Here is a 27,744-nt window from a genome sequence, read left to right on the forward strand (position 1 = left end):
TAACAAACAGTACCAAGTACTATAATAAAATACCACACAGAGAAAAATGTCCATTTTACATGTTTTTATTAAAGTTGCATAAAAGTGTAACAAAATTGGACAAAAACAAGACCTGTTGTTGATATTGCTACATTTGTTGGTTGGTTTGTTGGTCTAATCAGTCTTAAAAAAAAAAAAAAAATCTAAAGAACACCACTCCTCCAAATGGCATGGTTTAGCTCTTGTATTTAGCCTCAATGAAAATAATCAGTATATATATTGTTTTTTGCAATTTTCCCCAACAGTAAAAAAAAAAAAAACACAAAACAGACTTGTCAATAACAGTCTACGAAGGTATAATAATCCAAACCTGGATTTAGCAATGAAAATCCACTCAAATTTCAACTACTGATTGGACTTGCCTGGTAAAATCTGACCGATCAAAAATGTCCCAGCAGGGAAGGCAAAAGCAATCGCACCAAAATGCATCTGAGTGGATTTTTTCTTTTTGTTCAACTACGTGTTAATCCAAGGCCGGGTGTCAAGAAGTGTCATGATCACGATAGAAACAGAGCAGTATTCAAATGGTAAATGCAAAGAACATCTTTTACCTAAACAAAAATCACTGTATCAAGGCCTAAGTATTAAACACTCACTTCTTTAAAAAAAACAACAAATCAAAAAACAGAATCTCAGTTTGTTTTCCAGAAAAAGAAGAAAGAGTATATAAGGACCAACAGAAGATTCAAGATTTTTCCCCACACACTGCAGGTCTGCTCACACATGGCAGCAGCTTGCATTACCCTTTAAAAGAAAAATGTCTCCTGTTTATTTGGTTTGTGTAACATAAATAATACCTAAGGCAACATCTCTTTATAAAAAAACAAAAAATGAAAAAGAAAGGAAAAAGGGAGGGAGGAGAGAAGGGTGACTGTGGGATGATGGGATGAGGGAAGGCAAAAGAGAAAAGTGGGGGATGTGTGTACACATGTGCCTTTTGGCTCTACCAGAGAAAGAGGCAGACAGCGAAGGTCTGCTGTCACTGCAGGTGTTAGCAATCGGTCACAGGAACCACAGCGAAATCTCGCTGCTTCTCTTGTTAACCAATGGGCTTCGGTCTCTGATCTGATTGGCCCAGGATCAGAAACAGATGGCTTATTCTCTGAGAGGATTGGTAGCTGCACCGGGAGGATGGAGGGGGGCAGCGGTGGACTATGGCCTCGTCTCCCTCTCTCTCTGACTGTGCCTGGTGTTTGTGTGTGTGCACATCTGTGCTAGAGGCAGCTGTGTTTGCCGATGCGTTTCCGCTTCCTCCGCCCCGAGAAGCTGTGTGCGTGTGTGTGACAGAGAAAGGAAAATGCATGCTTTGATTTGAGCAATGTTAGCGGTGATTCCACTGGCATGTCAGGCAGAGGACAAATGTCTGAGATGTGGCTGCTCTGAACGCCCCCCCTCAAAAAAGGATAATGGTTTAGTCTAATGTTTTAGAAAAAAGGAGAAATTGTGAGAATGAGATGGAAGGGTTAGGGGCAGTGATTTAAAAAAAGGCAGCTTTGTTTTGGGACCCCTTGTTGGACTGTCAGTGTGTGTCCGTGTGACAAAAAAATGCATCCAGGAAACAAAAACAGAACCCCCCCAACCCCCAAACGAAACAGGAACCAGTCCTATACTAAAAATCTAATCTGTCATACAGAACAGCAGAATATACAGGCCCAAAAACACTCCTATGACAAATGTTGCTGTACATTATGTAGCAACACACACGTAGCATTTAGCGACACAGACATACGTTTGTATGTGCAGCGGCTTCTGAGGAGCCTCTCGTGACTGTTCTACGCATTTGAGGAAAAAGAAACTTTCTACTTTGACATCCAGCCTAAAGAGAACTTGCTTCCAAAGGATCAGTGTTTTTAAGCCCGTGACCACCAAAAACAAGCCAGTGACCCTTTCCAGGCTTCAAATTTCCCCTCTTTGCCGTGCTAAAGATACACTATAAATTATTCTTTGTGGTTCCGATTTTTCTTCCCCTCAAAATGACATAGTGCAGACTTCTCAAACACACAAACACACATGCGCACACACGCACAAAAAAAAAGACAGTCTCTAAATGCACCACTGCAGCAATGCCTCTGATTGAGGGGGATAACTAGCAAAAGACTGTACTGATCCCCGAAAGAGTTAATTTAAAAAAACTAAAGTGAAGCCCTCAAATTGAACCGGGAAGTATGGAAAGAATTATAATGGGCGGCTGGGTCAACTTTAAAACCCTCAAAAACAGCAACGTAAAGATTGGTGAGACAGAAGCGAGTTGATTGGCTTCTTCCTTCCTCTAACCCTCCTCCTCGTTCACCCTTCCGCTGTCTTTTTGGCATCTGCGCTCTCTCGTTCTTCTTCTCGATCTCGGTCACTCTGCTCGCAGTAATTAGGGGACTCGTCTCCTCTTCCTCCTCAGACAGATGGAAGATGGTGTAGGGGTGGGTGGGGAGGAAGTAGAGCTGGATGGGAACGGGTAGCAGAGACAAAAAAAGAAAAAAAAAAAGGTGGAGAGAGGGGTAGGAGTAGGAAAAGAGGAGGAAGGAGAATGCCTGGATTAAGACCAATGAGTCGCTTTTGAATTAATTCACTCTTTAATTTGTCTTTTTTCTCCCCTTCTTGGCTGATGGTTTTTATGAAGAAAGTCCAACAACATGACAACAAAAGAGAAAAGCGACATATGGGGCTGGATCCAGGCAACAACAAGAGAGGGTCTAACTAGAAGCAGAAACAAGTTGCAACATTTCATGAACTTTAATGGAAGAAAACAGACAAAAAAGATTTTAAAAAAATAGCGTGAGCTGTGGTAGGAAGACGAGAGGTGAGGGCTGAGGTGGAGGGGAATATGTCGGATGGAGGGAGGAAGGATGCCATCATTTCTTCTGAGGCGTGGAGAGCTTCTGCATCCCTCGGATCTTGTCGAGCAGCTCTGAGACGAAGTCCTACGGGGAGAGGGCAAGGACAGAAACACATGCGGGGACTCAGAATGACAAATATGCACATCAGAAACGTTCACTTGAAGAGGCAGAGGGAGTTTATGAGCAGGGGAGTGAAGAAGGACTGTGTTTTACCTCAGTAGGTTTAAAACAGTCAACCAGCAAATCCTACAAAACAGGGAAAAACAGGATGAAATAACTGCTGTTTGCAGCCATCTTTCATGCTCTGAAACAGGTGCGCACGTGTGTCCTACCTTGACCCTGGCTGCCCGTTCAACATCACTGGGCATGTCGAGCAGTTCATCCACATCTATCTCCAGCTCAGGGATGGCCTCTTCCTATAGCACATGTAACAAAAGAAGGAGAGAAGCAGAGCACCATCAGAGACCAAACATCCACCAGGCTTCCTTATAAAAATGCTAGAGAACCTCTTTCCACGAACACATGGAAAGAAATCCTCATCCTGTCTATTCTTAGTGCCTGTGTTTATATTATGTGGTTGTCTGCTAATAGACCAGCAAGCGTAAGCATTTCTCTCTCTGTATGACGTGGTACAGTTATTGATGAGTGTCCGGCTGTGGACACTAGAGGGCGGCGTGCTTCCATCAGCCCAAAGCACATGGCAGAGAGAGACAAAGAGAGAAGAAAATCAGCACAGACAGGTTTCATTTTTTTTTTTAAATCTTCTTGAATGAAAAAATAGTTTATTTTCAAGGTTGGAAAACTAAAAAAATAAAAGAATTAATAATCTGGTTAAAAGCTGTGCTTAGTTGCTGTTACACAGAGAGCAATGATACCGTTTGGGGGCTAGAAGCACCAGTGCGAAGGTATTTTACTTTTTGCCACACAAAATTATTAAAATGAATGGACTGACGTTTGTAGTTGGCTTTCATCCCACGAGTTACACGAGGAGACAGGGGTGCTCGTCTACCAGCTATTTAGCTCAGTTTAGCAAAAACACAGCGAGGAGGAGGTGGCATCTCATGTGTCCACTGTGTCAAGATTCACAAAGGCGAGGCGCTGCAGTGTTTTATTGTCTGTGGAGAGGGCCGAGCTAGCTCATTTCCCATCATTTCTCAGGTTTACGTGGGCAAAACAAAGCTATCCATCCATCTATAGCTTGGATGTTTGAGATCGAGTAAGAACAGGTGCATGTCCTAAAGCTAACACCTGAGAAGAAAGACAGTTACAGACACAGGATCCAGACGAGTTCCTGTTTCTAACAGGTCTTTAAAGAGTCCTCCTTCAAATCTGTTGTGCAAAACTGGAAACATTTATTTTAGAATAATTACTATTTACAGACAGCTCATTACTGAAAGCTAGGGTGCTAACTGCTGATGGCCACCCATGTTGTATTCATGTAAAAACCAGTTGAAAGTGGGAAATCTGCTCCTTTGAATCGGGAATTTTTACAGCTGCATTCACATTTAGAATACTTGTACTTTAAAGTAAAGTAACACATAAATTAAAATACACATTTATACACCTAATATAAGCCAATCAGTCATCGCCCAGCTTCATCAGGCTCACACCTAACGTCGAATTAGTCTTCAGGATAAAGAAAGCAGTTCGCGGCGAGTTCATCTTCGTCTCAGTTTCTCCTTATCCAATCAATTCTTTCTTCCGATTAATCTGTCGCACTATTAAAAAGCTTTATTAGTCCCCCGTCTCTCCATCTGCCTCGCTCGCACACACTGGCTCAGTGTGCTCCAGCCAAGCTCTTCACCGCTGGCGACAAGAACACAGGCACGCACACTCGTACAAACACTCTGTGCCCCCCCCCCCCCGAGCTCTTTTGCAGCTCAATTGCTGCCCCTATATTCATGTCGTTCTCTAGGAATCTCTCCCTCGCTCTCGTCCTCCCCCTCGGTTAGAGTTGCCCACACCAGCTGTCTCTGCACCTGCCTGACTGCCCCTTATCCCGTCACACAAAACACACACAAGTCAGTCAGACTCACAACCACACATGGACAGGCAAAACATGCTGTGTGGGCACATTAACAAAGCGGTAGGTTTTCTTTTGGCAGTGAAAATGGCTCAACGTCCCGCACACACCTTGCACACACGGATTAAAGAATTATAGGAAGGGCATTAATAAGTCTGAGCTGAAGTGCGTGTGTGTGTGTGTGTGTGTGTGTGTGTGTATAAAAAGGGGCTGTATAAGGATTTAATTTGGGGCAGTCTGTGTGTGTGAGATAGAGACTGTAGGTGACAGCTAGACTTACTGTCAGCAGAGCAACACAACCGCACACACACTGACACACAGACCAGCATGCAGATATCCTGCAAGCACCAGTGCAGACAGACACACACACACACACACACACACGCACAAAGGTCTGACACAAAGACTGATCTGCACAACATGTGGCCCCCATGTGCTTCTAAATGAGTCTTTTCTTTTCCTCCCTTTTTGTTAACTCTGTATCTGTGTGAGACACTCGTGAGGTGAGCGTAAAGGACGAGGTGGAGAAAAGCATAAATGTTTCATACGGCTTAATGGAAAAAGATTTAACAGACGCTGTTAAATCTGAGAGGGGAGGGGGGGAGGGAACGCCGAGAGGAAGGAAGGTAAGAGGTTAAGGAGCATATCGAGACGAGGGAGCAGCTGAGTGGAGCAGACTGAAAGAGAGAAGCCGAGGAGGGAGAGAGAAGGAGTGAGGGAGATGTTGAAAAACGCCGGAAGACAGGCTTCTGAGAGGAGACACAAAGAAAGCGGGGAATCACGAGGGAGGATTTCCAAAACAATCCTCCAGACTGACTTACTGAACTAGTCTGGAGGTTTTTGTTTTTTTACTGCTGGCTGCAGAAGATGTGGAGTGGAATAAAAGCTGATTACAAGATATTGACAAGCACTGAAGGTTTATAAACAAAGCAGAGCAGAGAAGAGTGCAGGTAAAGGAAGGAGGGCCTGCTTTATTCTGATGAGCCTTCAGAAGAGCATCAATACTCGTGGGTACCTGCAGCTCTAACATGTTGTTCCAAAGTCTCCTACAGGTTCATGCACTCGGATACGATCAGTGTTGGGGAGTAACGGAATACATGTACCGCCGTTACGTATTTAAAATACAAAATATGAGTAACTGTATTCCGTTACAGTTACCGTTTAAAAAGGTGGTATTCAGAATACAGTTACTTTGTTGAAATAAATGGATTACACTGCGGTACTTTCCTGTTTCATTTTGTCGCGGGTCAGGACTGTTTGGGTTTTGTTTGACAGCTACGTTCTGTTGCTCCAGGCGGCAGCGTTACGGTTGCCATGGTTACAGGGCGACACGCTCTCTCTCTGCGGCTGTGTGTTTCCTGGGTGAGAGCGCGCCTTTTCCTTGTTGTTGTGCTAAGCTAACAGGCAGAATGCTACAAGCATAGCTCTAAAGAATGTTGCATCATGGGCAGTGTAGTCCGTGTTGCAGGGAGAATGGACTGTCATACACGTTATGGGTCTGTGAGCGCGAGGAGGGAGAAAAAGGCGAGTGGAAAGGTACGAGTTGTCGTCGAGGAAAAACGGGAGCTGGAAGCATGTAAATATAATAATAACCACTGCAGCCAAGAAGAGTGCCTGACGAGCCCAGTTGTAAGTAAGCTATTAAGACTTGACTGTACACCGTGTTCGTGTTTTCCTCCGAAACATTAAGCAGCCTTTCAACTCCTCTCTCTGTCTCTCGCAAGAAAAGTTGACCCACACAACAAAGTAAAGCTATTTTTTGGCTACGAGCCGACAGGGACCCCGCCGTATCAGTCAGAGGTCCCTTTACTACAGCTCGGAGTCGCGGACCTTCAGTAATAGTAATAAATCACACAGCAATAGTACATTCACGTTGTTGTAAAAAGCATGATAATATATTAAGTAATCCAAAGTATTCAGAATACGTTACTGTCATTGAGTAACGTAACGGAATACGTTACAGAATACATTTTAGGGCATGTATTCTGTATTCTGTAATGGAATACATTTTAAAAGTAACCTTCCCAACACTGGATACGATGTACAACTAACACGCAACAGCAACATAACTCAACAAGCGATGTTTCCAGGATATTTTTAAAGAGGAAGTCAAAAAATATTTCAGAATAAAAATCCACCTGAGAAACATAGACAGGTACTGCCCCATGACACTATAGTGGGCAACTGGTGGAAATGGAGTTAGGAAACGGCAGGCTTGGACCACTTTGAGGCAAATGAGGGGGGTCCAGTTTTCAAAACGTAAAAATAGCTTTCAATTTATTTCCTTTAACATCATATACTGTAGTAGGGCTGTGCTACCCTAGACCTCCCTTTAGCCACACCCCTACTTGCCACCCATATCACCAGCATCACTGGGGAAAACACCGCAAACACGTGGTTCTTGAAACTTAATTACACTCTTCCTGACAAGCTCGCGAATATGAGTCCCACGAGGTGAAACGAGAGAGACGCAGATCGTCTGGAGGCTTCCTTCACAACGCAATGAGATGTGACAGTATGAGGCTACCTCACTGGAAAAAAAACGTACCACGCACACTCGCATAAACACGACCTACAAGTGGGTCAGTGTCCTTGTATTATAACAACAAAAAGGCCCGTCATTGCTACTGGAAATACAGCGGGTGAAATAATGACACGGCAGCAAAGGCAGATGCTAGTCGATGTCTTATCGACGTGGAAAGCTTCACGTCGGTGTAGATGTTTATCACGGGCTTGTTTGACAACTTCATGCATAAAGTAACTGATTCCTTTGATAGGATGTGGGCAAACTGAGAGCGGAAAGAAACAACAACAAAGAAGACAGAGTGATTATGTATCACTGAAAATGTAAAGACGTAGGCAGAACAGACAGCCACTTTTGCTCTTCTAGTGCCTCAGTAACAAACCAGGATAAAAATAACCGGGGATGGCCAACAGCCCATTCTGCTACAAAACACACAAACAATGTTTTTGGCCGCGTATGATACGGGAAAGAGAGACAGACGGAAAAAGGAAGTTGAAAACAGAGGCTGGGATGGAGGAAGGAGGGAAGGGAAGAAGTAGGAAAAGTAGGCCGCGTGGCAGTAAACAATGACACCCGCTGCAGTTTCTTTGCGACCTGTCTGGCAAACGCACACTTTATGCATCCATCACAAGGTAATAAATCAGACTAAATCGCACTGTATATTTGCATTAAGAGAGTGGCACTCCATTAAAACTATTACCCTGACTTGGCATGGTGACACAGGTATAAAACGTGTGTGTGAATGCTGACAGTGATGAGTTCCAGGCACTCGTGTTGGCGATGAGAGCACGGCCGCTGAAATGCTTTCACTGCTACTGTGTGTTTTGGTTGTCACAGATGAGAGGAGATGGTATCCATACCCTCAGATCTGCACTGCTAACGGAGCAGCTTTAGTTAATAAGGATCAACTGGGCAAGATGAAGCAGAAACTCTGGGCTTGAAAAGCCAAAAAATGCAAAATATAGGTGGGATATGATGTGCAAGGTGCTTTTACTGAATCCGACGTGCAAATGTTTTACAGCCAGGAGCATTATTACTGTTATATTCCTACAGAACAGGAAGATTGCTGAGCATACATGTAATGGCTAAACCCGAATTTCTGTTAAATGTAAATTTCTCTCTATGTAAACAGCAACAGGTATGATATTTTCAATTATTTATCACAGTAATTGCTCTATTATCAGAAACAGACTGTGTTTAATTGTCAACTTGATCCCATTCAGCTGCTCTCTGATAGCGTGACTGTCTTACGGGAACATTCGTGGCAGGTTTGTTGGTATGTTTGACAATCTCATTATGCACACAAAAAAAAAAAAAAAGTGAGATAACTTTATTTCATTGGAGAAAACAGATACCAACTGTGCTAAATTGTAATAAGTTTTTGTAATACTCAGCATATGCAAAATACTAAAAGTCACAATAATATTGGATTGTGATTGAAGTTTTGTGATAATATTGTATCATGTGGTGTCTGATGCTTCCCACCTCTAACAATAAAACCACAGGAGGTGAATGCTTTTATGATTCACCAGTTTATTACACATTAAGGCTTCCAGTTCTGCATTATTGGGGGTGCGGTTGCTTTAAATGGCAGGTAGTTGAAGGTCTATGGTCTAGTTCTGGTTACTGTATCTATATGTTAATAGAAGACTGTCGATTATATGGATGCCCTTTTCTAGTCACTCTTTTAAGCATTAGCTGATCCACTTTTAGCTTCAATAAAAATAAATGGTGGCAGCCACAATGCTAAACTTCAAGCCTTAAAATGCAAGTTCACAAAACAATGGGTGATGTCATCTTTTGTCTTTTAGTCTATTGTGAAGCGCTAGGAGTAAAATGGCTGAAACCCGGTATTGTTCGACACCATCATTGTTATGGATAATGACTGAAGCTTAATTACTAAATTATATTTAACTGTGGATCTACGGAAGTGGGTTTGCCAGGCAACCACAGCTCACAGAGCACCACACATGCACTGGTGAGTACAACTTCAAACTCTCATATTGTATGCATGTGCGGGCGTGTGTGTAAAACAAACACTGCAGGATTAAGCAAGGAAGGATATGCAATAGAACTGGGGTCTAACGAATATCAAACACAGAAAGTATAACACAGAAACTAGGGATAAAAACACTCTTTGCTCCCAGAGCATAACATTAGGTTCCTGGGAAATGACAAATCGTCAAGTGGAGAATTTAAGGTTATCCTGGCAGATAATGGGGAAGTAAATGCGGATAATTCCAGTGTGTCGATCTGGCCATTGCAACATGACTAACTGGCCTATTCAGAAACAAGGCCGCAACCGGCGTTAGTACAGCCTTACTTACAAAAGAAGAGAAAACAAGCAAGCTAAAAAGTTGCCTGGAACCTGTCTTGAGGTGGTAATTCATGACACCCTTGTGACCGATCTGGTAATTTTGTCTAGGGTCATCTGATTACTACAAACAGACGCACGCAGACAGGATGAGGCCAGGATCTGAAGAGCGGAAAAACACTGGGCTTCAACCTGCTTCCTGCCTTACTCTCTCCCGCCGTCTGTTTATCTTTACGTCTCCTTTGATGCCCTTCCCCTCGAGTTGGTATCACCGCTCTGCCCTGCTCTCACACAGAGAGAGTCACCCTTGGCGCGTTTGTAATTGGCCAGTTCGTAGCATTCGGGCCATCTTGCTGTGGGCATGAAACCACTTATGAGAGAAAGAGAGAGGAGGGAGTCAACAAGAGGTCAGCGAGGGTGTACTGAGGGGTGGGTGGGGTGGTTAGGGATGCATTGTGTCAGTCATCGCCTGCTCCTTTCCATCTCCCTACTATCTGAGTCTGTCTCACCCTTATGGTTGCTTATCAGGAATCTCCAGGTCTAACAATAACAAGAACACACCAGGGTGAGTTATAACAATGACAAACCCTGGTTCACCCCTAAACTCAAAAAGCTGTGGCTGGAAAAGAGAAAGGCGTTCAGAAGCGGAGACAGGGACTGCTACAAAGAGGCCAAGTACAGGTTCACTAAAGAAGTGGACATTGCTAAACATCAGCACTCTGAGAAGATGCAGCAGCAGATCTCAGAGAATGACTCGGCCTCTGTGTGGAAAGGTTTTAGGAATATCACCAACTACAAGCCTAAAATCCCCCACTCCACTGATGACTTGCTCTTAGCCAACACCCTTAACGACTTTTACTGCCGTTTTGACGAGCCATCAGGCAGCCTTCACACCTCCAACGGCCCCAACAATAGAGACAATTTGGACACTAATTCCCCCACCTCTCCCCCCTCCATAGAGCCATCACTTCACCTACAACACCCCCCTCCTCACCCCACACAAAAGAGGATTTTACACCACCTCCTCCCACCACAACTCTTCATATTCATGAAGCAGATGTGAGGAAGCAGTTTAAGAATCTGAATGCTTGAAAAGCTCCCGGCCCAGACGGTGTGTCTCCTGCCACCCTCAGACACTGTGCAAACGAGCTGGCCCCAGTGTTTTCTGGCATTTTCAACTCCTCACTGCAGGCATGTCATGTGCCTGCCTGCTTCAAGTCCTCTACCATAATCCCTGTCCCCAAGAAACCTAGGATCACTGGACTAAATGACTACAGACCCGTGGCTCTGACATCTGTGGTCATGAAGTCATTTGAGCGCCTGGTTCTCTCCCATCTCAAGACCCTCACGGCCCCCCTCCTGGACCCCCTGCAGTTTGCATACAGAGCCAACAGGTCTGTAGATGACGCCATCAACATGGCCCTACACTTCATCCTGCAGCATCTGGACTCCCCAGGAACCTACGCCAGGATCCTGTTTGTGGACTTCAGCTCTGCCTTCAACACCATCCTTCCAGACCATCTCCGAGGCAAGCTTTCCCAGATGAATGTGCCTGATCCCATCTGCCGGTGGATCACTGACTTCCTGACGGACAGGAAGCAGCACGTGAGGCTGGGAAAGAATGTCTCGGACTCCCGGACCATCAGCACCGGCTCCCCTCAGGGCTGTGTTCTTTCTCCTCTGCTCTTCTCCCTGTACACCAACTGCTGCACCTCCACCCACCAGTCTGTCAAGCTAATCAAGTTTGCAGATGACACCACCGTTATTGGGCTCATCTCGGACGGGGATGAGTCTGCCTACAGGAGGGAGGTTGAACGTTTGGGGTCCTGGTGCAGCCACAACAACCTGGTGCTGAATGCCCAGAAGACAGTGGAGATTATTGTGGACTTCAGGAAGCACACAGCCCCACTCCCCCCCATCATCCTGACTGACACCCCCATCACCTCTGTGGACTCATTCCGCTTCCTGGGTACCACCATCACCCAGGACCTGAAGTGGGAGCCCACCATCACCTCCGTCATCAAGAAAGCCCAGCAGAGGATGTACTTCCTGAGGCAGCTGAAGAAATTCAACCTGCCAACACGGACGATGATGCAGTTCTACACTGCAATCATCGAGTCCATCCTCACCTCCTCCATCACCATGTGGTACGCTGGAGCCACTATCAGGGACAAACAGAGACTGCAGCGTGTTGTGCGCTCTGCTGAGAAGGTGATTGGCTGCAGACTCCCATCTCTGCAGGACCTGTACACCTCCAGGACACTGCGGCGTGCAGCTCGGATCTCAGCTGACCCTTCTCACCCTGGACACAGTCTGTTTGACCTGCTCCCCTCAGGCAGGAGGCTCCGGTCCATTCACACCAGAACCTCTCGCCATAAGAACAGTTTCTTCCCCTCTGCTGTCGGACTCATGAACAATAACCATATGACTGTACCCGCCACTAACTCATGACCCTACGCTGTGTCACTGCATCATTCCATGTTTGGCACTGATCACCACCTGCACTCATGTATATATCTTTCTACGCAGCACTTTTAATTCTTATTCTCATGTATATATCTCATGTATATCTCATGCATATATCCTTCTACGGAGCACTCTTAATTCTTATCTCATGTATATATCTCATGTATATCTCATGTATATCTCATGCACATATCTTTCTACGTAGCACTTTTAATTCTTATTCCTTTTATTTTTTCATGTTCATTTAATCGCAATCTATGACACTATGTTTGCACTAAGCACCGCAGCAATTTCCTAATGTTGTAAACCTGCTCAACATTTGGCAATAAACCCCTTTCTGATTCTGATTCTGATTCTGAACAGTACTATAGTCAACTTCCTTTTTAGGATCGCCGCTCTTGTACCAAAAAACACACAGAGCTTTCCATCTGAGGGTCTCTTCTTTACCACAAAGGCAGCCAACCACTTCCTGTTTCAGCATGTGACCTTGGGAGATATTGGGGGAAGGGAAGGTGTAGAGATATCTGTTGGAAGTTTCTATGCTGGGTATCCCTTAGACCAGGGGTGCTCACACTTTTTCCGCATGTGAGCTACTTATAAAATGACCAAGTCAAAATGATCTACCCACTACAAAAATCCAAAACATATACTTATTTATAAATATATTGAGGATTCAAGCACTAAGCAGGAGAGGAACTACCAGACCCCTGTCATCAACGAGTGCCCAGTGGAGAGAGTGGACAGCTTCAAATACCTCGGAGTTCACATCACGCAGGACCTGTCATGGTCCTGTCACATCAACACCGTGGTGAAAAAGGCCCGACAGCGTCTCTACCACCTCAGACGCTTGAGAGACTTCCAACTGCCCTCCAAGGTGCTCAGGAACTTTTACTCGTGCACCATAGAGAGCATCCTGGCGGGAAACATCTTAACCTGGTTCGGGAACAGCACCATGCAGGACAGACGAGCTCTACAGAGGGTTGTGCGGTCAGCTGAGCGCACCATCCGCTCCGAGCTCCCTGACCTGCACTCAATCTACAGCAGGCGGTGCTGGACCAAGGCCAGGAAGATCGTGAAGGACCTCAGCCATCCCAACAACAGACTGTTCTCTCTGCTGAGGTCAGGAAAGCGATTCCGCTCCCTGAAGACCAACACAGAGAGACTGAGGAGGAGCTTCTTCCCGCAGGCGATACGGTCTCTCAATCACACCACCACACAGTACTGACCCACACATATGGTTCTTACACACACACTGGACTTTCTGGACTTTGGTTTTGCACAACACTGGTCACTATATTCTTCATTTCCGGTTAATACTTGTACAGCTGCTGTTATTGTGTATATATTTATTTATATTTAGATTTCTTCATACATTCTTATATAGTTCTATATTGTGTATTTTGTTGTACAGTTATTTCATTTTTAACCTTAATTTATATTTTATTCCTTCCTAGTTAAATTTACCCTTTTTAATTTTTCATATTTATTTCCTATCTTATTCATAGCCTTTTCCTTTTTTGTTTTCTTTAGGTCACGAGCAGTTGTCCAAGCATTTCACTACATATCGTACTGTGTATGACTGTGTACGTGACAAATAAAATTTGAATTTGATTTGATTCTTTATATCTACAATGTATATACATGCATAACCGCAATATCCAATATTTCACAACACAATTAACTATGTAAATTTTTTGTCATTACCTGAGTTTACTCTGATGACTTGCACTGAATTGAATCAGCCAGGGATGCATAGTCCGGACAGTAGCTGCTGACGGCCAGGTTTAAGAGAAAAAACCGAGAGCTAAAAATTGGAGTTAACTCGCTGACTAGCTTGTCAGTTTTACTACACTTCGCGCCGCTGTTTGCGCATGCGCAGCGACCTAAGCGTCAGAAAAAAATCTGATGTCATCTGACTGGCTTCCCTGTATCAATCAAGTGACGGGATGGATGATAGGCTGGCATCTATTTTTTTAATGCCATGCGATCTACCAATACTACCTTTGCGATCGACTGGTCGATCGCGATCGACGTATTGAGCACCCCTGCCTTAGACTTTAAAGAGGGCAAACTCACAAACACAAGTCTGTTTGTGTCTGTCCACTTAATTTAAGTAGTGAGTGGCTGTTGTAATGAATGTGTGGCCTCACACATGACTGCTGAACTATAAACCACAGCAGTCCCTAATCGATGCAAAATACTTAACCCAGCCTAAGATCTCGAAAGTGTGTGTTATTGTGCACTTTCCCGTGCGTGCCTGATTTTCATCTCTATTGCGGGTCTAATCAGTTGGATGTACTTCCTCTCAGGAAGAAAATGATGTCCTGTTTTGAATCATATGAAAAGCAGAAAGAAAGAGCTGCAGGCAGCACAGATCAACTGAAGCCTGTTTATAACCCAGCCTGCCAGGACACAGACTAGATTATATTATTTCATCAGTCGGGTTTGCTTTGCTCTTCCTCGCCCCGTGTAGAAGTTTGCAAACAGGGAAGTGCAGTTTCCTCCTCCCGATAAAGGACAGTATCACAAAGAGAATAAATGTAAAAAAAACAAAAAAAACAAAACTTTAACGCTTCGCTGCATGCATCTCTAGGAAGCAAGGACACATGTAGCTTCTTAATGATACTGTTCTATAAAAACTCTAAAAACAACACGCAGCCCTCATTTAGCACGCACTACCAGCGCCTCCATCTGCTTTAACTCTGCAGCCCTGTCAGCCTTTTCCTGCTATCTCACTACAGATAAAATGCAAACGGATCTGTCATGCAAAGTAAAAAGAAGCAGAGCCTCCAGAGTCTGGTGGTAGAGATGTGGGCATGCTAATGTGAGTCCCGGTGCTGTGTGGGTTGTTTCAGATTTTTTTTGCAGGAGGAAGCCAAACCAAACGGGCTCCGAGTGCACAGAACAAATCCTCACATGAAGCCAAGAAACATTCATCGCTATAATTAGGACTTCGGCACAGCAGTATTCACTGTAACTGCAATTAGGTAACAGAGGTCGCATTAACAGAAAGACAGACAGATACTGTAGTATGGAATAAAGAGCGGGAAGGGAATGGCTATAAAACGTGGATCGTACCATTTAGCTTTCACATAAGGAATATTTTCCTGTATATCGTCGCTTGTAACATGCCTGCAAACTAATCTGTATTTTTGTCCACTATCATAATTTGACAAGCGGATTGTGATAGCGTGTCAAAACTAACACCCAGCCAACCTTTGGTTCAACTGTAAAGCTCTCATTTTAGACTAAACACCCACGCACACACACCAAAAAAAAAAAAATCTATTTGTACAGTGAATGTGCAGAAGGTCATCCAAACCTGACCCCCCAAAAGCTGCCCATAGTCATGTCTGATCGCTGTTCGGTTGAATGATTCCCCCGTCAGCTTGTTTGGCCTGACTGAAACGGTTCAGTGGTTTCTGTGTGTTGACTGAACACGTCTGTGTTGCGGTTTTTCCAGGGAGACAGTCTGCTGGACCCTCGGGGTCACAACCAGCCCCGGGTAGACTTGTATTGGTAACTATGCTGCCGTGTAACCCTTTCTAACGACTACACGAGGGCACAGTTTGTCACTGCTGTTTAGATCTACTGCCTTACAAATCAAACCTCTTTTATAATAACATAAAAAAAACCCACCCAAATAATTACATCAATGCTCATCTGCTTAACGCAGTGCATCAGGAGTGATTTAACCTGTGGATTCATGAATCTGCTCACACTAATACATCAAGTGTTTAAGTGCCTTTTCGATATAGGAGCAGGAATCGCAGAGTAACACATGACTCAATGCTGTCACAGTAGGTTGCCCGTGACTGCTTTGTGTTACCGTCGTTATATCTAAAGCTACAGAAACATTAACGTTGCCTAAAAATAGAAAACATCACAGTAAGTGCAGTGCACGGACTCTGGTTGGGCAGTATAATGTTAACGATAGCATGCAAAAGAGGCTGATTGACCAACTGTCAAATCAGCATTACTATCAAGAGGGAAGTGTTACTTGCGGTGTTAAAAAATTATGCAAATTTAAGCTTCATCTGTCAGCTAGGTAGAAATAAAAAAAAGAAAATATGAGAAAGCTGACAGTTTGGGAATGACAGGAAGTTCATAAATAACCTTTCAACTTTCAAATGCAATTTTCACGCAGCTTCTCTCTGTCACAACACACAAAGATCATCCATCTCTCCTCTTCAGCTTTGACTAATTACTAAATCCCTCATCAGAAGTAAGGGAACCGAAAACTCTCAAGTGCCCACCTCTCTGCTGCACTGAGCACGGTCCCGTATAAACCCATGGATACTAGGAGAGTCCCTGCTCTGTGTGTGCGTACAAGTGTCAAACAAAAATACACACAACTCTTCAACCAGGCGAAAGAGTCACTACCACAACGACGGGACTAAAAGAGGAGATTATGCGCAGATTAAAATAAGAATGCATACAAACAAGGATTACAGCAGATTATCATTATGTCACTGTTGGCAAGTACTACTAACAAAACTAAAGGGCTTTGAATTTACTTGCTCATTTGCCATGTCATTCACTGAGTAACTTGTTCTTTTTTTTGTTTTAGTTTGTAGCACAATGAGTACACTTCAAAGTCACGGAGGTCCAGTTTAAATATCCGCCCCTCTTCTGCAGTTTTAATTCACTTTTGCTCACGAGCTGCTGTGTTTATCTGCAAAGCCTCTCGATTCATTGCCCCAATATTGAGATATAATCCATATGGATATCAAAGTGAGCTGCGGAACATTATTATTCTTTTATGCAGATCAGTCATCAGAGTCTCTGACCTCTCAAACGCTGCCAACAGAGTGGGTAATCTAATCAGCTAATGTTTTGGTTCATTTCCATATTCAATCAGATACAGGAGAAAAACTCACAACGCAGGCGATTCCAACAGATTATTGCAGCAGAACCAAAAACAAACAGACTGAAACTGCAAAAACTAGGAGCTGTATCGCTGTATCTCCACTTTTGTCTTACTTAACAAGGACGTCTTACTGTACAACTCTGTGACCTCTCGCTGCATCCTGAGTGACTGTAATAACCAGAGACGCACTAAGATGAAACATTAGAGGAAAGAATGAGTAAGAGGCAGACGCCAAAGCTGTCGCTCTGACTGTCCGCTGCACAGCCTGATGCCCTTTAGTCAGCAGCTTGAAAGACGCTTTTGCTTACCGAGTGAAACACACAATGTTTGTCTCCAGATTGTCACGTCAAGATTGTGTTACTCTGACCATATCAGTTTCAGAACGTACAGAAAGCAACGTCAACCAAGCAAACTTTTACTCTGTCGCCTCAAAAGGAGCTTGTTTCTATTCTGGGTTTAATAATGTCACAGACAGGTGCCCATAACTGCAACTATAAGTCACTACATGTATTTGTTCTTCTACTACTTTTAACTGTTGTTGCATGTCAGGTGTTAGAATGAGTAACCTAAACAGGTGAGCACTGAATAATGATCTATGAGCATCAAAGGAATCCAACCAAATATGGCCGTCTCCCTTCCTGGTTAATAAGCAACTTGTAAACACACTGACCAAATATGGTCTGTTGTTCCTTCCTGCTGAAGCAAACTCCAACAAAAAGCACACACTAAGGTAATATACTATAGAAACACCAATATGTGCATCTGAATTTTGCCATTATGTAATAATAATGTAACAGAAATGACTGATAACACCATCTCTCTGTTTTCCCTGTCTGTCGATCCGAGCGCACATCTTTGCTTCATTCGTTCCCAAAGACATCCGAACCAGAGCCCATCTCGTCACAGACCTGTCCTCCAGATTATCGCAAGTGTTCGAGTTTCACAGCGGTGACATCACAGAGGAAGTCAGGACAACACCTGCGGTCTGACCTTGGCAGAAATCACTAGCCGCCTGCCTGAGACTGACAACAGGTCAGGAGGTGTCAGGTAATGTCGACACGGTGCAACCACAAGCCCAAGCCTCACACATGAAGCGCTCCTGCACAGTCGGATACTGGCATGAAACAGGCACGTGCATGCACATTATGCACATACACCGTCAGCGACGGTGAATAATAAAGCTTCTTCTGCACTGCCGAACAACAGCTCAAAAGGCGTCTGCTCTAACGCACCTCCCGGGATTAAAAAACCCTCCTGAGTGGATCTGCGTAACCTCACTCAACCTGTGCACGGAGAAACCTCATGAGGATTCTGGCTCCAAACAAATCATCCAATGCCAGGCCCAGCCCCTGCTGTTAAATGTTAGAGCAGTGTCTTGGTTGTGCCATTGTTTTAATACAGTTTCAGCGCGGAGGCCAATAAACGCACATCACCCCCGCAAAAAAATAAAAAGGCACTATTGTAAAAACAACACTCTGGAGCCACATACAGCAATAACAGAGGTCTGTGCACCATCACCATTATGCTCACTTTAAAAAAAAAGCCTCCTCAAGGGTGCAAGAGCTTTCACAAAACAGCTACAGACTTAAGAGGCTATAAGTGCAAGCAGCAGTTTAGTAAGGACCAATAGGAGCAAAGTGTCTGATACTGCACACTGGAGATCATTTAAAATAAAGTGCAGGAAAGTCAACGTGTGCTTCATTATTAAGACGTTAACTGCTTGAGTAGCCTATTTAGATATGCCTATTAAATACAATCTGAAACACAATCACTTGTATAGCACAAAGACGTTCATGGAAAACGATCTTACATCTTTTTATGTTGTTTCACGACAATAAACAAGCAACTGGTTGGTAAAATCCAACCTATATTACCTATGCTTAAGGGTTTAAATGTTGAAGAGGTGTTAGTCAGTATGCAGAGGCTACTCTAGCTGACACGTGCTAACAAGATGCTTAGAAATCTTTGGCATACTGATTAAATTACATGGTAAAGATATTCTTTGAAGTTTGTATCTAAAAGGGAGCTACTGTGCTTCCCCGCCATCCTTCATATTTACCCTAATACAGTTTAAACATGGCCAAAGTTTTAAGAAATGAGGCATGTGCAAATAATCCCTGCGATCCAAAAGTTTAGGCTACTCTAATCACTGCATTTTAGACAGTTTTTTCTCCTCTTTTCTCTGGATGATGTCAGTGAGAGCATACATATCTAATATGGTCATCCCAAGTGCTCCACCTACATGCTGTTCAAACCTTCTGTTGGCAAGTGTCACAAATCATAAGAAAGTTCAGAGGGAGGGGGAAGGGAGCCGAAACAGCTCGTTTCGCACAGTGGCTGAACACAGGAACTGCATCAAGGCTCAGTATGAGATAATTCAAGATGATTTTGAACTGTAAAATCCCACAAGAACAAAAATACTGAACTGGAAACACACATAATAGTTCTCTTAGTTGGGGGAACAACGATGGCTACGTGAGCGCTGAAGAAAAAAAGATGTCGCTTAGAAGCGCGGGCACTAAAGTCGCTGTAACTTCAACAGTATTTAGATTTCTTAGTCACACTGTTGTTGCAGTCCTGTCTGAGTTAACTGTGATAACTCAACTCTCACCTGAACCTCAGAGACACTGAGAAGACAAGCAGATAACATTCAAAGGACATTCTTCATAACAAAAACTATACTTTACATCTATTACACAAATACAGTCAGAGTATTACACACACACACACACACACACACACACACACACACACACACACACACACACAATTCTTATAAGACCCAATTTGTTGAGAAACTGAGATAAACAGGGTTTTTTTCTTCAAAGGGAAAGTGGTAAGTAATCTGGTTATTTTTTCCACACACTGTTTGTCTCACACTTCCTGTGACAACATATAAACATTCCTCTAAATGACTCACATCCCTTGTTCTTTTCCCTCCATTCCTCTCCTCCTTCATCCACGCCTCGTTCGGTTTTCTCAACTTCCTTCCGACCTTACTCACCCACTAACCAAAACACACGTTTAATCTCCCTCACTCACAATATTCTTTGCATTCTTCCACCTCTCCAACTCTGCTGATTTGTTCCTTTGCCGTTTTAAAAACATCCACAGAGTCAGTCAGTGGGTCAGGCTACGGCACACGCTGACTCACCTCATATCCGCTAGGAAAAGCAGAGTCTCCTCAACATGTAGAACCAGGTGTGACGTATAAGTAGATGTGTGTATGTCCGTCTCTGTGCAGATGTGTGTGCACGTGAGCACTGGTGTGGGAGAGTGGGCACAATGACACAGTGGAGTCTTTCATTCATGCTGTGTAACAACCACTCTTTGTAGTCACTCTCTTGCACAGAGTGAAACAGGGTAATGCTGATTGGTATTCAAACCTTACAAGTTAACAGTGTAAGAAAATGTTTGATGCTACTCTTTGGGTGTGTTTGTGTGCACGTGTGCGTTTCCTTTTACAGTCGGAAGTCAGTCAAAGAGGCCGAATTAATCCGTGACTGGAAAAGCTATAAAAGAGGTTGGCTTTCCCTGACAAGTGTTCTCCTGCAGACACACACACACACAGGCGCACGCACGGGCATACACACACACTTTTTTGTGTATTTCTGGAACTAACTCCAACCTTCACTTCTCACTTTTTTTTCACGTTCGAGACCACAACACGCTCAAAGTGAAAATTAGCTAACAAAATAAGGAAATAATAAACAAAGAAAATATAGCTAATAATATGTATTTGTGTTACAATATATACAATTTCTGTGCTCAATAAAGCACGAGGTTATTTAAATGTCTGTACATCTATATTAAAATTTTAGAGGTACTTTTATTTTGAAGGGCACACAAACACCAGTGATTCCTGTATTTCAGAAAGTGCGATTTCTTTTCATGTAAATGCATTTCAACTTTGACTTTACCTATTTAAAGAAAAAGGGAAACAGGAAGAACTGAAACTATTGTGGTGAGTTAAGTGTCAGCTGGTAGCATTTCCTCTTTTGTTGTTCACTTTTACGTGAAGAGAGTCACATGTGACTTGTTTATTTCCGAGTATTTTCGCTTTACAGTTTACACAGAGTCATTACCTTGAACGCATGGAACTGGAACACTTTAATATTTTTTGCATGCATCCCTTTTAATTAAAGGGATGCGCTCTTTTTCTAGCGTGCACCACAACACATAATCTACATGTTGTTTGCAAGCAGAGGCAAATCTGCCTAAAATTGCCTAATGTTACATTTCATCAGACTGAGCTAGAAAAACTGCATGCTCGAGCATGACTTCAAAATTATTTTCATCTGATATAGTCAGATTTAAGGACTGAGCAGGTTGACTGGTAGTCAGCTAATAGGCTTACAAGTGACAAACTAAAACCAGATGCTTTTAAAGGGCGTGTATGCTCCACTCGCTCGCATCACTTGATAGAAGTGATAAATGTGGCCCTGGGCTGTGCAGTATAAGCAATAATAAACATAAAAGCAGAATATAAAAACTCAGAACCCTCCTCTCTGATTCATAAGCATTACCTTAGGACTTACATAAACTCATTTCCTGCTTCCCAGCACTTTTAATTTGGAGTGACTGCAGGCACTGCTGTTTTAGTGCCTGACAAACCCATCTAAACTGCAGTGAGACTACAAACCATTGCTTTTTGTCAGTGTATACATCATGCAGTAGCAGTGGATACATGTTCCAAAAGCACTTTCTCATTCTCCAGCTTCCCTGCCCACTCCTACTACATTTTCCTTCTCCGTTTGCCATCCCCTCTACTTTTTTCCCCTTCTCTTCCCCCGTTTATTGCATTCCTGCTCACCAATCCTGCCTCTGTTCCCGCTAGTAGTCCCATCTGTATTTGTGTGTGTGTGAGTGTGTGTTTGTATCTGTGTGGCCAGCCACGTAGGACCCTGCAGTTTGGGGGTTGGTCCGCCCACTCGCTCCAGTGTTAACCATGTAACGACTGGTCAGCCACGCTGTGATTTAAAGGGATAACGCCGCAAAAGGAGAGAAAATGAGTCTTTATTGACAAATAAAATGTTAACAGGCCAGTTACCATGGAAATGATAGCAAAGCTGGAGTGAAATTTGATTATTTTACTAAAAGCGGGGCTGTGGACCTTCTTGGTGTTCCCACTCTTTTCTTTTCCCCGGAGTACGCTCAAACTCACTTAGCACTATATACACAAAGCCATTAATAGAGTGAAGACTCGGTAACAACTGAGAAAGTGTAGACCATGTTTAAAACCACCAACGTTTGAAGAAACACTCCTCGACACCCTAACTTTTACTCCCAGTGAAGGGTTTGTACTTTCAGACTGCCACAGTTTAAAATATAAACTGTGTGACGGGGGTGTTATGGGATTTGGAGGCACTGTTGCAGCTGTTGCCACCCTTTCCCCCGCTTTGGACATACCATCATAGCCCTCACCACATGGCCTCTAGGTCCGCTTTATCAACTGAATCTGATATTATCCAGAGAAGTTTAACTGACTTTAACCTGCATGATGCTTTAAATTGTTGTGTTTCAGTTAATGTTAGCCAAACTTCTTTAACCATTAGTCTTACCCAGCTGTTGATATTTCTCTTCTAACTTTAATGCACTTTCAGTGCTCTGTTCTACGTTTGTCTGATTACAAAACATTGAATTATTTCAAGTTCTGTCTTGTTTTGGGCCTAGGTAGCTTTTTTCAGTACTCCACGCACCAACACACATCACTCCATAGTTGTTTTAGGTGGGTTGAGGCATATATTGATGCTACAACGATCAACCAGTGTCACTGACATTAATATAGTCCACTGCTCTCTAATAAGTGTTAAGGACGTGCACACGTTCGTCCATAATATTTTTATTTTATTAGGAATTAGATGAAAATTTTGCAGTAAAGCACAAGTGGAAAAGACAGCCATGTTTCCTCTTCAAACATTTGCTAATCAACCATGAAACTAGCTGGTTAAATTTAAATCGACTACAAATAAACCAGATGTGAATTTTATTTATTATTATTATCATCATTAAAGAAACTGCAATTGGTGTCTTTTACTGGCAGACCATAGCATCACCACCGGCGTGTGCTATCAATCATTGGCGGACCAATTAGCTCCATTTTTCCCAGTTTATTGTTACAGAAAAAGTAACAATAAAGCTGAAATGTTTACAAAGTAACCCTAACCCCTTCGACATTTTATTAATCTGCTTTTCATAGGTGGCCAGGCAATATTAGCAAATGTTAACTGCTCCATTGGTAAGCATGTATGAAGGTTTAAATATTACTGAGGAAATTTCTTAGCAACACATATTTATAGCTCGGCAGTTACAGTAAAAACAGGTGACTGCTGTCAAAGTAGCACATGTAAAAGCTGATAATGTAACTATTTTTCTATATCATCATTTATTTATCTTGGGAATCTCCTTGAGATTAAAAATGTCTTTTCTAAAAGCGACCTGGAGAAGAAGGCAGGAGATAATTGAAGATAACCACACAAAATGCAACTGGGGCTCATTACAACTAAGCGAACACAACATCCAGAACATGCGTAATAAAAGATCAACGTCAAAAACAGCTGCAAATCAAACTAGTATCAAACAGATGGTCCTGCCTTTGGAAGGCTGCGCGTGCCTATAAAATACAAGCGTCTTAAAGCGAAAGCTGAGCAGCGTAACATTAGCATATGCCACACCTCCCAGAGACGTTGGCCACATACTGGCGTCTCTTCCTAGTCTAGTAATCAACAGCAAACAGTCAAAAGTTTTGTCAAGCAAAAATCCCCAAACACTGAATCATGTGGTTAATTTATAACCTCACTGGCGGGGAAATAGTCACTTGTTTCATCATTTCATTTTCAATTAAAGAAAGTAAAGATGTGTGACTGCTGTCCTTATAGCTTCAGTCTGAGTAAAACAGATGACGTCACAGTCTTTTCCTGTAGCCGCTTGCAAATGCAAAAATGTGTATTAGTAGCCATGTTTGGGAGGGACTGCGCTATTGGGTAACAAAACCAGGGAGTACTTCTTGGGCAAAGCAAATGCCACATTAACATCGGCTGCAGGTATTCACCAAAGCCCTGTGAATATCATGCAAGAATGAAAAACACAGACTTTTCTTCATACAGGATTTAATTTGACTAAACGGGCGCCCCTTTTTCCACAGTGTAGTTAACCAACATAAACATTTAACAAGGCTTGTTGCCATGGAATCATACTAAGGCTCAGCTCCTCTCTATTACCCATAGCAACTTTAACTGATAGGCTGACTAAGCGGCTGGATGAATATCTGACAGACTGGCTGGCAGCAATGACTGGCTGATTGCTTGTAGCATGTTTAAAGGGATTATGTTAATGGGAAAATAGCTCATAATGAATTCCCTGCTGAACAAACTCCACGCTGTTTTATTAAAAGTCGAAATGGGCATAAATAAAAAGGAGGAGGAGGAGAGGGGAGGTTGATTGATAGGACATAATGATGGGTGAAAGGCAAAATGCGGATTATAGGAAATAGGAGGCACAGCAAGGTTAGGGTAAAAGAAGAAAATCCCAAGCATGCTCTCTGCCTTTGTCAGTGAAGAGGGTTCTCCCCGTGTCCGCTCTGCTCCCTGACCGGCTAAAGCTGCCTCTCCAGTTACACTGCTTAGCAGCACGTGCTTCACATCTACCCATCTAAATGAGCCCAATGTGTTTCCATCAGTGAACCGACTGTAAATTAATCTCTTTGTTGTCTAACAGCCTAGACAGGGACTCGATTAGGACAATGAAAAGAGAGGAATTCAGTGGACGAAAGCCAAAAATAAGCATCGTCATTAGAGACGAACGATGGATGTGCGTCCAGAAATGTGAACTAAATCATTTATGTCCCATTTAAGTGACTGTAACACGATCTGCCTGTGACCTGAGCGTAATAAATCTCCACCGAGCTCAGGTTTTACTATGAACAACAACAGATAAAGTCAGTGTGCATCCATTTGTGTGTTTTTTGGACCCCACTTACAGCTGAAAAGCAGACTAACTGTGAATCATCAGGGCATTAAAACATGCATGACTGAGCGGATTAGGGGATGAAAGATGGACTGGGATAAGCGAATGAAGGAGTGAATCACAGAAAGACAAATAGGTGTTACTAACTTTGAACAGACTGTCTGGGTATCGGTCGCAGTGATCCACGTAATAGTGGCCAAATAATGGATTAAAAATTAAGGCGATTCTAAGCCACAAAAACCACTTTGTTTTAATTATAAAAGTAACACTAGACCAAAGTGCTGAAAAGCTTTACCCCTGAGCTCATTTGTTCAGACTTTTTGGACTCTGCGATGACTACACATAACATATTAATCCGTTATTGGCAGACAATCAAAGCAAATTGATTTTAAAATCCCGTCTAGGTCCGTTAATCACCTCAGCGGGCTTTGGTAACTTTGTAGTGTCAGGATATCCCGGCCACAGTGTGCATCATGAGAGATCCTCTGTTAACAGGATGAGATAATGTAGTGGAAACAAAGGTGTGCTGGACTATCTGGTTTTCTGACATCAAATGAATAACAGACTCGTCTATTTATGGCTTTCCCTGAGTGCATTTATCTTCATGGTTAACTGGGGCTTAGTATAATATCTATTTAGAGTCATGTATTCCCAGAAGAATGGATTTTTGGCTTCCAGTTGTAAACAGCCAGACTTCCTTTCGCTCACTTGAGTCTTAATGGCTAAACAACCATTACAGCGACATTATGCAATGGTGGAGAAGCTTCAGTAATACAAACTATAAAAAGAACCAGTTTTCCTGGTTTAAAAAAGTCTGGAAGGGAACTTCTGAATCCGCCTACTACACCTCTTACCCATCCTCTTGCTAGTTACTACTAGGAATTCTGCAAACCTGTTAAGTCCCTGTATTCCTCACGCCAGGAATAGAATGTGGGTCAATGCCAGCTCAGTGAGTTGACATGAGCTTACCAACTACTGCCGCCAAGAGCTACACCACAGCTGCCGGCAAGTTACATTATAACTCTCCATGTGACACCATGACCGCAGGTTTGATATATACATGGTTACACTCAGGCATCGCTAAGGCCAGGGAAATCATTAAAATGGTCCTCCATGATGGGATATTTGACCAACCAGACATTTTCATCTCATCTGTCTCTGGTTTACCATCACTATTTGTGCCTGATCAAACTCGTTTTGCCTTACTTAAAAAGTTGTAGGACAAAATAAACTTTATTGTCTGAATGACAATAAAATTGGGTGGATAAAAACCAGAGACTGCTGGTCAAAAATAAGTTTTCCCTCTGTTTTATTCTTATAAACTGGTGGCTTTTATTTATTCAAAGTAAAACTGTCCCCAAAAAGCAGCTACACTGTTTATTTCACACCAAAGGCATGAAATAGGAGAATTGGCGCTACTTCCGGTCGGACATTAATAGCGGATTAAATTAATTCACAGGTGTGCTTTAAATCCGCTTCAGCCAATCAGAACAAAGAGCAGCGGCCGTCGATTTCGCGACGAGGCTATAAAAGTGCATGTGCTACTTATAGCCCTACATGTGGGTGAGAACATGAAGTTTGCCCACATGGCTGATTTAATAAATGTATGACATTAATCTGTGAGGCTCTTCCTTATTTTACATACTGATCCACATGTGTCCGTGATACTCTGGGCTATAGAACAAGCGGAGCTAGGCCAAAAGCACCGACAAAGGGCCCGTTAATGTTTCTTTATCAACAGTTTGCCTTTGGATTAGACAGACACACAGACTTTCCCCCGTTACGCTACACCGCGGAGCCCTATTACTTAACAGAGCCGCCTAATCGATACCTTCGATCGGTTTGGAGGCCGGTTATTGTTTGGGGTCTTTACCTCACAGTCGTAGAGGTCCGTTAGCTGGTCGATAATCCACTCCTCCAGGTTCAGTCTCTTCCTTAGCTCTTTGCGGTCATATTTGACGGTAACGCGTCCCTGCTTCCGAACTGGTGTCTCCGGCTCCTCCGTGGTACCGGCCGGTGTCTGGAAATATACCCGGGGTTGAGGGCTCGTCTCCGGGCTTGTTACAGCTGCCATTGTCGCCTGGTTTGGGAAAGAGAAAAAATGCCCCCGGAGCTACAGAAGTGTGAAGTGAGCGACAGAAAGAAGGCAGAAAACGGTCTGTGGACGTGCGGCTCGTCGCTTTTCCGCAACGAAAAATCCCGGCTGGTGAATTTGTGACTTGGAAAAAAATCCCCCGAAGAAGAAGAAGGACGGACGATGGACCTGATGCTTTTGTTGTCAAAAATCGCTCAAAGGGACATTCGCAGCGGCTGCTCGCTTCCACCACACAAAGGGGACCGACGGCCACGGAGAAACGTAAAGGCTAACCGGCTTACTGGGCTATTTACAGCATGCAAACTCCGCTTATATAAAAAGAGACGGCAGAAGAAGCAGAGCCGGCCTCAACTCTTCATTCAGTACAAAGAGAAATCACACGTCTCTCTCTCTCTCTCCCCCTCTATCTCTCTTTCTCTCTGTCCCCACGAGGAGTGCGTGCGCGCTCTCTGACCGGACTCGAGCGCATCCGACGTACCAGGGGAAAAAACAAAAAAAAAAAAGCGGATAAAGAAAAGAGACGTTAATTACCATACGCTTTCAAAAGCAGCCAACTTTTTAAACTTTATTTCTTTTCCTTTTAAAACGTATTTCCCAACTTTACCACGTGACCACCC

At 43.3% G+C, this 27,744-nt stretch overlaps 1 protein-coding gene across 1 annotated transcript; it reads right to left on the bottom strand.

Moving 5' to 3' along the window:
- Window positions 1-49: 49 nt before the first annotated feature.
- On the bottom strand, window positions 50-27,744 carry ppp1r14bb (protein phosphatase 1, regulatory (inhibitor) subunit 14Bb). Its single transcript, XM_086284313.1, has 4 exons — window positions 26,906-27,744; window positions 3,203-3,286; window positions 3,084-3,116; window positions 50-2,954 (listed from the first exon to the last, which is right to left on the bottom strand). The coding sequence occupies exons 1-4, from the start codon at window positions 27,104-27,106 to the stop codon at window positions 2,886-2,888; spliced, it is 387 nt and encodes a 128-aa protein (XP_086140439.1). The 5' UTR covers window positions 27,107-27,744; the 3' UTR covers window positions 50-2,885.

This window comes from Aulonocara sp. 'chitande type north' Nkhata Bay, linkage group LG3 (assembly GCF_057382095.1).
Source record: "Aulonocara sp. 'chitande type north' Nkhata Bay isolate Kocher_YH1m ecotype deep benthic linkage group LG3, A_spYH_male_GT1.1, whole genome shotgun sequence".
Classification (NCBI taxonomy): domain Eukaryota; kingdom Metazoa; phylum Chordata; class Actinopteri; order Cichliformes; family Cichlidae; genus Aulonocara; species Aulonocara sp. 'chitande type north' Nkhata Bay.

Excerpts from the sequence above, each read along its gene's own strand:
- ppp1r14bb (XM_086284313.1), bottom strand. The coding sequence starts at position 27,106 with ATGGCAGCTGTAACAAGCCCGGAGACGAGCCCTCAACCCCGGGTATAT. Across the intron at positions 3,287-26,905 it reads CGGACCTCTACGACTGTGAG|GAAGAGGCCATCCCTGAGCT; the intron begins GTAAAGACCCCA and ends CATGTGCTATAG. Across the intron at positions 3,117-3,202 it reads AACGGGCAGCCAGGGTCAAG|GATTTGCTGGTTGACTGTTT; the intron begins GTAGGACACACG and ends CCTGTTTTGTAG.